Below are 14,217 nucleotides of genomic sequence, written 5' to 3'. Positions count from 1 at the left end.
ATTATAACATACAATAAGAATGGGTTATGTATTTGCTGGGGTTGTTTCAGTACTAATGTTTTTACATTGAAGGGGCCATTCACCTTAAAATGATCCTTGTCCTCATATGTAAATAATTTAAAAACCACAAAAAATAGAAAATGAAGACCAATGACAAAATTCCCACAGAACACCATTATATAATGGTGTTCTGTGGGAATTTTGTCATTGGTCTTCATTTTCTATTTTTTGTGGTTTTTAAATTATTTACATTGTTTCTTGTGCAGCTGTCAGGCTTGGAATTTTAACTATCTGGTTGCTAGGGTTTAATTACCCTAGCAACCAGGCAGCAGGTTAGAAAACAGGAGATGAGAGTGAAAAATAGGAAGGCTAATCATATGATAGCTATATAAAATCAAATCAGCTGAAATGAAAAGTTGCTTAGAATAGCTTTCTCTGTAACATACTTTAAAGACACTTGGAAAAGATTAGAAGATGCTACTATTGGAAAGACCATCGTGGAAGTGTCTATACTGTTAAAGGAGAAGTAAACCCTAAAGATGAATGTGGCCAAAAATGCCATATTTTATATACTGAACTCACTGCACCAGTCTTAAATTTCAGCTTCTTGGTAGCAGGAATGATCCAGGACTTCAAACTTGTCACAGGGGGTCACCATCTTGGAAAGTGTCTGCGACACTCACATGCTCAGTGGGCTCTGAGCAGCTGTTGAGAAGCTAAGCTTAGGGATCATCACAAATTATCAAGCAGAAAATGAGGCTGGCCTGTAATATAAGATGATGCTACAGGGCTAATGCTAAATGCACTGGTTTCTGTGTTGCCATGTTTTATTATAGTAAATTACTAATCAGCCTTATATTGTAACATTTCTATTCTATGTGTACTGTATATTTTGAGGTGGTGGTTCCTAAGTTCTGGAAGTGACAGCAGCACAGGGTATGTGCAGTGAATCAGCAGAAAAGAAGATGGGGAGCTAATGGGGCATCTTCAGAGGCACGGGTCTTTACTGCTAAAGGGCTGTGGTTGACTTAGACAGGCACAGATGCCCAAAACATAATGTACAACATTTATAGCCTACTTCTTTAGTTATGCTTTAGTTCTCCTTTAAAAGGGCGATGGAGAAACAGGCCCTACTGCTGTTGGAGGGACCAACTTGACAGCTTATATAACTGTTTTGTGCAGGTTGCCATGAGCAATAATAAGGCCCCTGTAGGCCCCAGTTTCTAGCCCACCAATCACCTGAGCTCCATGGGCAGTGTACCATACCACCAGATAGAATGGGGCCCAATCAAAATATAAAAAACCCCTCACACGTATGGTCATGCACATGATCTGGCATGGCCACATCCCAATTATTCCATAACACCAATCATGATCCCCCCAAACCCTACCCACTCTGTGCAAGCTCCGCCCATTTTCCAAACTATCGATCAAAGCATTGTGACATTATAGGGGCCCTTCTTCCATTGTGTTTGTAGGAATCTTTTATTTATAAAGTGGTTGAAATAAAATTCAGATTTTGAAATGTTTTTTATGTAAATCTATCTTGGCCAGACGTGTGGAAAGCCTACCCAACAAAGTGTGAGTCTGGGTGGTACCCCTACAACCGCTTCTGCTACAGAGTCGTAAAGGAACCTCTAACCTGGGTGAAGGCCTCCAGTGCCTGTCAGTTTGATGGGAGTGAATTATCCAGTGTGAACTCCATGGCAGATGTGGAACTTGTGTTGAACCTTCTACAACATGGTAAGTGCAGGCTGTTCTATGCAACAGGGCATGGGTCTGGAGTTGTTTAAGATGAGAAGCAGTAAATAGGGATGGGCGAATTTGTTTCACAAAAAAAAATGTCGCGGACACCCATTAAAGTCTATGGGTGGCAAAAAAATTCTGTCGCGTGGCGAATATTTTTTTGACGCGCGTCTTTTTTTTTTTTTGGCCATTTGGCTGTTTGCTGATGTTGGAAGTTGTAGTTGGTGGGGTGTAGGATGGGCTTCCCAAGCTGACGACTTGTGTACGTGTTCCTGACTATCCATTCTAAAGGGAAAAAAATGGCAGACTTCTATTTTATATATACGTTTTTGGATTAAACAGATAAATGACATAAGTGTCAGCAGACTTATAACTTAACTTGAAACATGCAGAACTGAAGAGTTAAACAGGTCAGAAACTGGCCAATCTACACATTTGTCCTGATTGACAAATAATGTCCAATACTACAGAAGTGGTAGGTTAGGTTGGCCATTTAATGCCCAAATATGGTGATTTGGCTACTTCAATGTGAATACATGAGGGAATTATACACTCATGCCATATTCCAGATGATTTGGCCACACCCTATTCAATTTTGTAATTAGATTACAACACTACAGGAAGGCTGAGGGAGATGATAAGAAAGGCTGTAAACCTGGCCATAGACGTGCAGATATAATCTTACAAATTCTCGATTTGACCATTTTTCGGACCGAGTGTGAAGTTTCCCTACATTTTTCGTGCCATGACAATCGGTTGTTCAGTTGATCAGACAGGTTAGAAATTTTCTGTTGGCTGCCTATAATGGGGCAAATTCACTAAGCGCCGAACGCTAACGTTATTTCGGTGTAGTTTCGCTAGTGTTACTTCGCACCCTTACGCCTGGCGAAGTTTCGCTAGCGACGTAACTACGCAAATTCACTAAGGCGTGCAGTGTACTGAACGCTACTTTTTACGCTAGACTTCCTTCGCCAGCTCAGACTTGGCGAAGCGCAATAGAGTAGATAGGGATTGTTTCAAAAAAAGTCAAAATTTTTTCTAAGTCCCAAAAAATGCTGGCGTGTTTTCTACATTATGGGTGATAGGCTGAAAAAGATCGAAATTTTTTTTGGGGCTCCCCTCCTTCCCCCCTACATTTCCTGACTCATGGCAACTTACCTAGACAGTGGGCACATGTGTAGGGCAAATGAAAAATTTTATTTGATGTTTTGAAGCTTTTCTAGCCATTTGTAGTGCTGATACGTATTCCTCCATTGAAATTTGAATTTCGCGCCGTATGCAAATTAGCCTTCGCTAGCGTAACTTCGCTTTACTTAGCGAATCAACGCTAGCGCAACTTCGCAACCTTACGCTACCCCTGAGCGCAACTTCGGATTTTAGTGAATTTGCGAAGCGCTGGCGAAACTACGCCTGGCGAAGTGTGGCGAAGTGCGGCGAAGTTACGCCTGGTGCAACTACGAATCTTAGTGAATTTGCCCTAATATCTCTGCATGTATTGCCGATCTGATGATTTTCAGTGGGAGACTGTCACTAGTTTTTGTCGCACATAACTTTCGTACGATTGCTGTCAGGGGCAGAACATCGTCTGATCTGGTCTTTAACTACTTTATTTGATCTGAATGGTTAGTGCCAGATCGGGAGATGGCACCGATATTGCAGGTAAATCTGCATTATCGCAGTAAGTATGGGTGGGGAAAGCAATGGGAAGATGATACTATATTCAAGATGCGTATATGAACTTAGCAACTTCAGTGGGGCAGAGTCTCATAATTGGCGTTTAATTGCTGTGGAATATCTTAGCATTGTGTAAATAAAGCATAAGAAAGTATGTAATTTTGTGACAATTCATTATTTTCTATTACAGAGTCTGTGAGTGAAGCCTGGATTGGACTGAGCACAGAACGGAAGGACCCAGTCACTTTTCATTGGTCAGATGGCTCAGAGGTGACGTTCACTAACTGGCAGAAACACCAGCCCATTGTTCAGGCCAGTGACAGCACCCTGTGTGTGTCAGCACAAAACCCTGTAAGCCGCTTTTCATCTGCTTCCATTTAAATTATCATTAGAACAGTAGTCATATCTTGTTTGAGTCACAGTCCAAAAACATCACATAACTTCCTTTATGTGACTGTTGAGCAGGGATGAACATTTACTGTAAACAATGTATGCTGGCCATATACGTTTCAAATAAAAATGTTTGTGTCACTGCAAAGGGAACCTATAACTAAAATACATGCTGTTCTTATGGTAAATTAGTTATAAAGGGGAATGAAAGCCATTTCTAGGGGCTCAGTGTAGAGTACTATTGATTTGGGGGCTGTAACATGCAAGGGGGTATTTTGCCTTTAAACTATGCAAAGTTTGTCGGTTGAAGTTTGTCAGTTGTTTGAATGAAAGTAATGTTCCTCCTTAGTATTAGCAGAGGGTCTATTTGCTGGAAACAAAAACTCGTATGCATAGTGATATGAATTTACAACATCTGCAGTTCCATCCCCAGAATACATATTAAGAGCTACAACAGCCTGAAAACACAAAACCAACTGCCTAAAGAAGACATCACTAGTGTTGTTCCTAGTATAAAACATTTCCTTTATATAGAGAGAGTAAAATATATACTAGTAATGGGTTTTGTCTTTCCCACTATTTCATTTGTATTTTTGGTTCCCCCCATAGGATGGAGGCTGGAAATGCAAGCAATGCACTGAAAAACTACTTTCCATTTGCAAAAAACCAGGAGCAATTGAAGCAGAACCAATAAATTCTGAAGCATGTCACAAGGTAGTTTTCTGTTTTAAAAACTCTTTTGTCTTGGGAAATGGGTACAGGTTAACCTTTTAATCATCATTGCTAGCAGAGCTGGGAATGGACATTTCCTGTTTCATCATAATACTGCCCCTATGCATGTACAAAGTTAAGTCAATACAGAACTGGTTTGCAGAGAAGGTAGTGGAAGAAGTGATTAGCCTGCACAGAGTCCCAACTTCAACCAAACTGAACACCTGTGAGATGAGATGGGACATCAATGAAGTCAGGCCTCAATTCCCAACAATGGCGGATCCCCATATACCATCTGAGCGGGCACATGGTGCTCACTAATAAAAGGGGGGCCTAGGATCAGAAAATGGTTGGGGCTTAGGCAAGTCAACATCTAGATTTGGGCAGGTTGAGGGCAGAGAGTGGGTGGTGGCTTGTGTCCAAGCAAGGCCAGGGCTTGACACAAGGACCAAAATTGAGGTAATCTACCCTTGATGCCCAACATCAGTGCCCAGCCTCATGTGTATGAATGGAAGACAATCCTATCAACAGTATTCCAACATCCATTGGAATCCTCCCAGAAGAGTAGAGGCTGTTACAGCAGCAATTGGAGGAACAACTTCATATTACTAATATTTGGTTTGGAAACAAAAAATTAAACCTCAGGTGTCCACATACTTTTGGTCATATAGCCTATGACGTCATAAATCTTAGTTTTCCGCATTTTACAGAATAAGGGACCAAAATTGGTGGGATGTTTAAAATTTGTATATACTTCTGGAAAGCCACCTATACTCAGGAGTATATGGTACACACAGACACTACTCTCAGCCAAAATAATTGTATGATTTTCCTCACCACAGACGGATGCAAAAATAAAGCAAAAAACATCTTTCTTATCGCAAAAATTTCATCACATTAAGACCTTATTAACCAATTACCTCAATACACCAAAGCTCATGCACAGTGTATAGAGAAGGGTTCTTTTGGGGTCGGTACAGTGATTGAAACTGGCCACACATACTTTTAGATAAAACAGATAAGTGATTTGTTGATGCTTAGCACAAAAGAGGGACTCCTCCACACAGTGGCTCAGCAGTGATTCCAACATAATCAGGCACTTGCCAATCCAGGCAGAAGTCACCTGGCCAATCCCAGGGAAGAGCTTTATATATGATAATCAAACAAGATATATTCTCAAACTTTCATATGGTAAAATCAAGCAATATGTGGTTTCACATCTTCAAAAGGTGGTGTATTATTCTTAATTAGTCAATCATTAATTTTCCATACACACAGTTCCAAATCTTTGCAGAGGTAAGGACAGCCTAGACTGCAGATCTGGGGAAAAAGAGCAACTTCTTTTTATAAAGAAACTACTAATACTTGTATATTTAACTTGACTTGCAATAGATTTTGCTTTGATAACACAGTAGTGGGCTGGTGTCAAAACAAAGTATCTTTTGCAGAGCAAATATGAATTCAATGCATGGGAAAGCTGTGCTCCAATGAGAGACAAACCACTGAGCTTGTGCCTTCATCTACCAATGTTGTTTTGACCAAAAAGGTTAGAACAGCAAATCTGTAACATCTGTATAAATATGGAGAATTCTATGGTGCGTTCTTGCTTTAGCCACACTTGGTAGGGGGTCACCAAGGACAGAACAAAATAAAGCAAAGGAATTCATCCCAGGCTTGACAGACTAATACACTGAACATTCCAAACCCACCATAAATATCCTAGTGTCTCCTGAGACAAAGAAAAATGGAAATAGCTGTGGGACTAATAATAACTGTAATGCCCATTGGTGATCTGTTAGTCATGAATTCCTCTATGGATCATCAGTGAGACCAAAAGAACCCACCCCCATCATATTGTATTTAATATGTGTAGTAACAAAATGAGCAAACATACATTTTATAATACAAAATGCCCTGGATTCCCATATGCAATAACATATTTATCGTGCTAGGACTCTTAAAGCTGGTGTTAGCCCATGTCCCCAGACTTTCCCCAAACACTTTTGCTCCCCCACATTGCTCCCCCTAGGCTTTAAAGAGGTACACAAATTTAGTTATACATGCAAGTTAACCAGTGATATTCTTGTCTACCAGTGTCTAACCAGTCAAGTTGATATTATTTCACATAGTGAGCCTACTATTTTCTTATTTGTCTAAAGGGGCAGATATAAACCACATTAAAGAGCATTACAGTGTAATTTCTGGAAGCTGAAGGTGCACAGCATTCTGTGTTAGATACCAGCATGGCTGATGAAATAAGGCAGGATTCTTGGTCAGTTCTCTTGCATCTATAATTGTCTGGCCAACCTACTTAGCTAGGGATGCAGTGTGACAGTTTGATAGTTGGTTTAATGGTTAGAACCCCTTTATTATCATTGTTATTACCCCAGGAAGAAGAGAGTTGTAATTTAACTGTTCTTATGTCTTTCCTATATTAATTACCAACACATATTTCGGAATAGGACGTCCAATATAAAATGTGCATATTGTTTTCCCAGGGTTGGGAAAGACATGGATCGTATTGCTACAGAATTGATGATTCCCATCGGAGCTTTCAAGAGGCCTCTAATGGATACTACTGTGCTTCTCCATTAGCAACTATAGCAAACAGGTATGCACATATTAATCTAGGATGTTCCAGCCTGAAGCTCTAACACAGGATGGTATAGAACCGTAAAATTTGTCAAAATTGAAAATGCAACATTTTGGCTCTAATCACTTTATTCAGTGTGAGGAATCCCAACTGTGTCTGTCTCTGGTGAAACATGGCACAGACCACTACTTAGACTAGGAATTCCATCCATCACAGAACAGGGGAGCAAACCTTTAATCCATTTGCACCATGTTGCAGCCGTCTTTACTGCCTAACCCTAGTTCCGACCCTGGGTTGCTTCTGGGACTCCATGAGCAGTTGGGTTTGTATTTTCAAGCTGCATTAACTCCAAACAGGTGACCAGTAAATACTATCCAATGATTGATTGGAATGATATAGTGGGTCTATGAGGTAGAGAGTGACACTGACTGATTAGCAGTTTCATATATGTCTATTAAAAATGTCTTATTCCTAAATTCTTGGAGGTTCCCAAACATGATTGTGCTGGTGCCGGCCTTTGGTTTGAATCCCACTTACAAGCACCCATGTGCGAACATGTGCACTAAGTAATTTGCAGCAAACAGGAAGAGGAGCAAGGCTTGTGCAGGTACAATGTAGCATCATACAGCAGACCCTCTCTCCTATGCTTTATGGTATTTATACAAATGGGTATAACATCCCAAAAAAATACCTTGTTTGAGTTGCACTTGCACAGGGAAAGTATTAGGGATGTCTCATTTACTTACATTTTTCTTTGTGTATGCTTAAGTTGCTCTAGAATTTCACACTTCATAACTTGTTTTTGTTCATTTTTTATTGTATATTTGGCATAGATTTGAGCAAGCTTTTGTTAATGCCATGATCTCAAATAAAACACTGGCTGGAGACACTTATGTTTGGATTGGTCTGCAAGATCAGAAGTATCAAGGAGAATACATGTGGGTCGAAAATGCATCACACAGGCAGCAAGTGACCTTTACACACTGGAATGTACATCAGCCCAGTGAGTGCACTTTCTTTATTACCTTAAAGGGACAGAAAGTTTTGTCATAGACAGGTGCTGTATTTTGTCAGCTGTAGACTGGTAGAGAAGATGATTGGTTCAGTTTCTCTCTCTCCTGATTATACTGCTCTTTTATCTGAAAAATCACAACATTACAGAGAAATAGTTTTTCAGAACAAAATCCAAGGCTGATATGCACGGAATCTATGGCGCTGGACATTGATCTGTGCCACTGGCAGCAGAAAAGTAGAATCCTCTTCATGCATTTATACCTTTAGTTTTCCTTCTAGCGATCATGATGTATTTTCCAAGATACCTATAGCTTTATTTCGATAACTACTCTCATGGTGTACCTAACGTATTGATACGTTATTGATTATGTAGAAGCCCCAACATTTAGCCAGGGTTCCTAGGTCTTCAAATGAGTACTCGATACATGTCTCAGTCTGACTATCATTCAGGCTGGGTCCCTATCAGTTGCCTGGAAACCCCACGGGGGACAGCCTCTTGCTTTGGGAACCTGTGCTTTACATTATATTAAAATCAACCCTTAATTAGGTATATGTAGACTTAGGGTATTTCTACATAAGGCTAAAACTCGCCCTGCTGAAAAACACTGGTGACAATCAGCCCCTACGCTGCAATCTGCCCTTTACTTTGCCTGCACCTAGAACCACTGCTTTGGCCCACTTGCTAGGAGTCATTCATTTTAAAGGGCATATTTAATACAGGGATAAATATTTTAGATGTGTGAGCATTATGTTGGTGGGAGGTACTCCATGCCATCACTGTTTATAGAATAACTTTCAGATGTTATTAGTGTGTACTCTTCTGCATAAATTCTAATTTTCATATGGAATGAGAATTTTGTAGGTCGCCAAGGAGGATGTGTAGCTATGCAGTATGGAAAATCTGGGGGACGCTGGGAGGTTAAAGACTGCAAAACATTCAAGGCAATGTCTTTGTGTAAGAAGCCATTAACAGCTGTGATAGAGGAACCACCACTGTCCCAAATAGCTGATGAATTTTCATCTGTGTGCTATACATGGGAGTCTGAGCCCCACCTTGAACACTGCTATAAGGTAAAAATAGTTCATATATTTTAACAAATTCACACATCTTTTATATTTCTTTGAGCAGTTATCATTTTGTTCTATGCAGGAGTTCTGCAATGCCAGCATGCTCTAACGTTTCTCCAGACCCTTAATCCCCAGTGCAAATTTGCAAACAGTGGTGGGCTACAAGCCCCTTAAAAAGCCACCAGATCTAGATTTTTATCTTTTTTAGGTCTTCCATCATGAGAAAGTGTTGGGGAAAAGGTCGTGGCAGGAAGCTGAGAATTTTTGCCAAGGCTTTGGTGCACACCTTGCAAGCTTGTCTAATATAGATGAAGAAAAGTTTCTCACTGAGGTTTTGAGCACCATGTTTCACCAGTATGTGTGTATTCTTCTTTAACAAGTTCTCTAGTGATAATAAAAAAAATTCAGTTCAAATAACAATCATTATTATTAATAAGTTAAATTACAATCAACATTGTTGGTATATCCGCAGTGAGAGTGGCTACAGTTCTCAGTTCATTTATTAAAAGTACTTTGTCCAAATAGACTGCTGTAAACAGTTATGCCTTCCACTGGTTTGTCTGTTTTCCCTCTTTGCACAAGTCTGCCTATTGAGGCTGGGGAACCTGGAACTGCCCCAGCATACCAAAGCACCCTTAAAGGAGAAGGAAAGCTACAGAAGCAGTTTATTGCCAATAGATTAGCCACAATAGTTCAAGCTATAACTATATTTATTCTGCAGAATGCTTTACTATACCTGAGTAAACAGCTCTAGAAGCTCTCTCTCTGTTTTTTTATGATAGCAGCTGCAGTATTAGCTTGATGTGACATCATTTCCTGCCTGAGTCTCTCTCTGCTCACTCATAGTTCTGGGCTCAGCTTACAGCAGGGGGGTGGAAGGTAGAGGAAGAGAGAAGAAAACTGAGCATGCTCAAGCCCTAGCCCTGGAGGTTTATGCTGAAACAGGAAGCCTGACACAGAAGCCCATGTGTACACAATAGAAGGAAAAAATTACAGTGTTTTTTTTTGTTGTTGTAAGTAATGTCAAAGTGTACTGGGTCATTTTATTTATTTTATTTTAGGAATGATGAAAGACAGTTTTGGATTGGATTTAATAAAAGAAGCCCATCTTCTGGTGGTTCCTGGGAATGGTCAGATGGAACACCAGTAAGTTTGTTTATTAAATAATCTGTGCAGTTGTCATGAAAGTTATCATTTACAGTATTAATTACCCCAAAGAAAGCATAAGAGGGTTCCTAGTTTTTATTTTTAAAGGAGAAGTAAAATCATTTTGCAAGCATAGGTTATTTTCATAGGGCTCCTACCTGAGTACACAAGCCCTGCTCTGCTGCATCTGACCACAAAAAACAGAGCTGTGTAGTGAGGGCCATATATGAACATGCAGGGCCGCCATTAGAAATCACGGGGCCCCGTACAACAAAATTTTTGGGGCCCCCTGGGCCCCGCCCACACTGACGACCAAGCTCCGCCCCATATCCCGCCCACATCGCAGTTAAAAGACCACACAGACATCAGCGCTAAAAAAGTAACCCCCCCCCCACACAAGTTGTAAAAAGCTATTGATGGTCAGGGCCCCCTTATAAAAAAAATTGGGGCCCCAAAAAAAAAAATTAAAATTTTTTTTTTTTTAAAAACATTGGTGGCAGGGGCCCCCTGTTAAAAAAAACTTGGGGCCCCAACAAAAAAAAATGTAAAAAAAACTAAAAAATAAACAAACATTGGTGGCAGGGGCCCCCTTCTAAGTTAAAAACAAATTGGGGCCCCAAAAAAAATTTGAAAAAAAATTAATTTTTTTTTGAAAAAAAAAAAAACATTGGCGGCAGGGGCCCCCTTATAAGTTAAAAACAAATTGGGGCCCCAAAAAAAAATTTGAAAAAAAATTAATTTTTTTTTGAAAAAAAAAAAAACATTGGCGGCAGGGGCCCCTTATAAGTTAAAAACAAATTGGGGCCCCAAAAAAAAAATTTGGAGAAAAAAAAATTTGGAGAAAAAAAAAAAATGGTGGCAGGGGCCCCCTTACAAGTTAAAAACAAATTGGGGCCCCAAAAAAAATTTAAAAAAAAAATAATTTTTTTTTGAAGAAAAAAAAAAACTGGTGGCAGGGGCCCCCTTACAAGTTAAAAAAATTTGGGGCCACCAAAAAGAAAATTAATTTTTTTTTTAAAAAAAAACCCAAAAAAAAACAATGGTGGCAAGGGGCCCCTTACGAGTTAAAAAAAAAATTGGGGCCCCAAAAACAAAAGTTTTAAAAAAAAGATTGGTGGCAGGGGCCTATAGAATATTAAAATAATACATTTTTAAAAAAAAAAAAAAACACAAACTGGTGTTCAGTAGAATTGAACTCATGGCTTCAGTACTTCAACTTCGCCTCCTTTCGTGACTTCGGGTCTTTTCACCGCTTCAGGACTTCGGCTTCGGCTGTTTTCGTGACTTCGGGTCTTTGCGCTGCTTCAGGACTTCGGCTTCGGCTGTTTTCGTGACTTCGGGTCTTTTCGGCGCTTCGTGACTTCGGCTTTTTCCGTGACTTCGGGTCTTTTCGTCGCATCGGCTTCGGCTTTTCGGCACTTCCGCATTCGGCACTGAAGAGGCAAGACGTACGGCTCGGGCGCTCGTAAGGGGGGCCCGGATCTTCAAAAAAATGCAGCGCTGTCGGGCCCCCCTTCATGCCCGGGCCCGGTACGCTTGTCCCCCCTGTCCCCCCCTGATGGCGGCCCTGTGAACATGTCACTTCTAGTCCGTAGCTGCTTGGTAACTTTTGCCCAACATGGGCTCCTTTAAGTCAATAGTTTCTTGAACAGAAATACAAACTGACTGCCATATTTAAATATATATATTTAGCTCTCAAGGGAAAAGCCATTTATTGGTGCCCTCTCCAAACAACATCACCCTTCTCCCCTACTATGGAGGTTCACTTTTTGCCCTTAAAGAAAAGCTATACCCCCAAAAATTAATACTTAAGCAACAGATAGTGTATATCATATTAAGTGGCATATTAAAGAATCTTACCCAACTGGAATATATATTTAAGTAAATATTGACTTTTTATATCTCTTACCTTGAGCCACCATTTCGTGATGGTCTCTGTGCTGCCTCAGAGATCACCTGACCAGAAATACTACAGCTCTAACTGTAACAGGAAGAAGTGTCGAAGCAAAAGACAGAACTCTGTCTGTTAATTGGCTCATGTGACCTAATATATATGGTTTATTTGTGTAGGATCCCAGGGGGTGGTCCTTATTTTCTATTTAGAATTACGCTACTAAAAAAAGTATATTTTTATGAAAATGGTTTATTTACATGTAGCAGGGTTTTAAATATGAACTGTTTTATGCAATAGATTTTTATAGAGTCCTACATTGTTCGGGGAATAGTTTTCCTTTAATCACTAATAGTCTACATCAAAGTGGAGGTAGTGTGCCATAGCACTCAAAATGGTTAATATTTTATTTGAGCGTTGATCTGCTGCAGGTTTTGTCTTCATTTTTAGAAGATATGTTCGTTGACATCTCAAGGAATTGTGCAGCATATACCACAGATAGTAAAGTTGATCCCTTACATTGTGATGCAAAACTCGAGTGGATCTGCAAAGTACGGAAAGGTGAACTAATACAGTCAATTTTTATTTGTTGTTAATGAATGTAATCTAGTCAGGCACATTTGCGGCTGCTTTTGATAATAGCCCTTACAATCTCCTATAAGTACTTTACTTTACATACAGTATTGGGACAAATAGTATGGCATAGGATTAATAGCTTACTGTAGGGAGATGATTGATTATCATAGTGTGTTTCAGTGATTAATCTGTTTTTGCCTTACAGATCTTATACCAAATGTTCCAAAGTGGCATTTAGAAGGTACGAATTATGAGAATGTTTCATTATATCATTATAATACACAAAAGCCATGAATATCTTGTAAATTATATCCTTATAAACGGCGAGTTTGATGTCATCAGTTATAAACTGTGAGTTCTGATGTCATTTCTGTCACATGACTCACTGAAACTTGTGTATTATAATAAATAAAGTACCCGAGCTGCGAGAAGTTCCTCGGAGTTCCATGACCTGTATAAAAACACTCAGCCTTCCGCCTCATGTTCTTATATGGTCATGAAACTTCTCGGTAACTTATAATATCCTTATAATTTACAAAAGGGGGTACTTTATTCACTATATTTGCTTTACGGCAATTCAGTATTGTACTATGCTATTTGCTTAGTCCCTCTCACTTTTTTTTAACAGACCACCAGGTAGGACACTAAAATTCACCCACCACTGGTGAATTCTAACTTTCACCCATTTATATATATATATATATATATATATATATATATATATATATATATATATATATATATATATATATATATATATATATATATATATATATGATTCTAAATTCTAAAAATCCCATAGGAATGACTAGAATAGGGGGGACTTTTTCTATGGTGAGCTCTAATCCCACATTTTGCTAAATCTGTCCTCTGTGCTATGATAAAGGGCAACAAATAGCACCTTACTTTAGCTGCAAGGAAGATGAGCAAATTCTAGGACCCCACCGTTGTATGGGTAGACTATGGAGATAGATGTAGTTCACGCATGTTAATGTCCTGTCTCTAAAGTTTTAGCTAAAAATAGCAACGTGCAGCAAAAACAAATAGCCTAATTTAAGAGTGATTATCAGCAATGATCACAAATTGCTACTCTTTGACTTGTGTGACAAGTAGCATCTTTGCCACAGTCCATCCGGCCACAGTTATCCCTAATGCTACTATAGGCACCACCTCTCCCTACTATGCCTGCTATTCCACAGTCCATTTCAAGAGTCTATTATCCCCACTGCTACTATAAACACCATCTTACCCTACTATACCTAGTATCCCACAGCCATAGTCCCTTCCCAGAGACTATAATGCCACTGCTACTATAGGCACCAACTCTCCCCACTATACCTGCTATCCCACAGCCACAGTCCCTTCCCAGAGGCTATTATCCCCACTGCTACTATAGCCACCATCTCAT

At 39.6% G+C, this 14,217-nt stretch overlaps 1 protein-coding gene across 1 annotated transcript in view; it reads left to right on the top strand.

Moving 5' to 3' along the window:
* Positions 1 to 14,217, top strand: part of pla2r1.L (phospholipase A2 receptor 1 L homeolog) — a 41,893-nt gene that overhangs the window by 11,581 nt on the left and 16,095 nt on the right. Inside the window, exons 7-16 of the mRNA XM_018235837.2 lie at positions 1,555 to 1,743; positions 3,611 to 3,771; positions 4,420 to 4,524; positions 7,020 to 7,132; positions 7,948 to 8,117; positions 8,991 to 9,199; positions 9,405 to 9,550; positions 10,258 to 10,342; positions 12,665 to 12,794; positions 13,015 to 13,050. Coding sequence (XP_018091326.1) covers positions 1,555 to 1,743; positions 3,611 to 3,771; positions 4,420 to 4,524; positions 7,020 to 7,132; positions 7,948 to 8,117; positions 8,991 to 9,199; positions 9,405 to 9,550; positions 10,258 to 10,342; positions 12,665 to 12,794; positions 13,015 to 13,050 — 1,344 coding nt within the window. The remainder of the gene's footprint in view (positions 1 to 1,554; positions 1,744 to 3,610; positions 3,772 to 4,419; positions 4,525 to 7,019; positions 7,133 to 7,947; positions 8,118 to 8,990; positions 9,200 to 9,404; positions 9,551 to 10,257; positions 10,343 to 12,664; positions 12,795 to 13,014; positions 13,051 to 14,217) is intronic.

Source organism: Xenopus laevis, chromosome 9_10L (assembly GCF_017654675.1).
Source record: "Xenopus laevis strain J_2021 chromosome 9_10L, Xenopus_laevis_v10.1, whole genome shotgun sequence".
Taxonomy (NCBI): domain Eukaryota; kingdom Metazoa; phylum Chordata; class Amphibia; order Anura; family Pipidae; genus Xenopus; species Xenopus laevis.
Note: the sequence above shows the minus strand (reverse complement) of the source record. Positions and strands in the feature narration are given on the sequence as shown.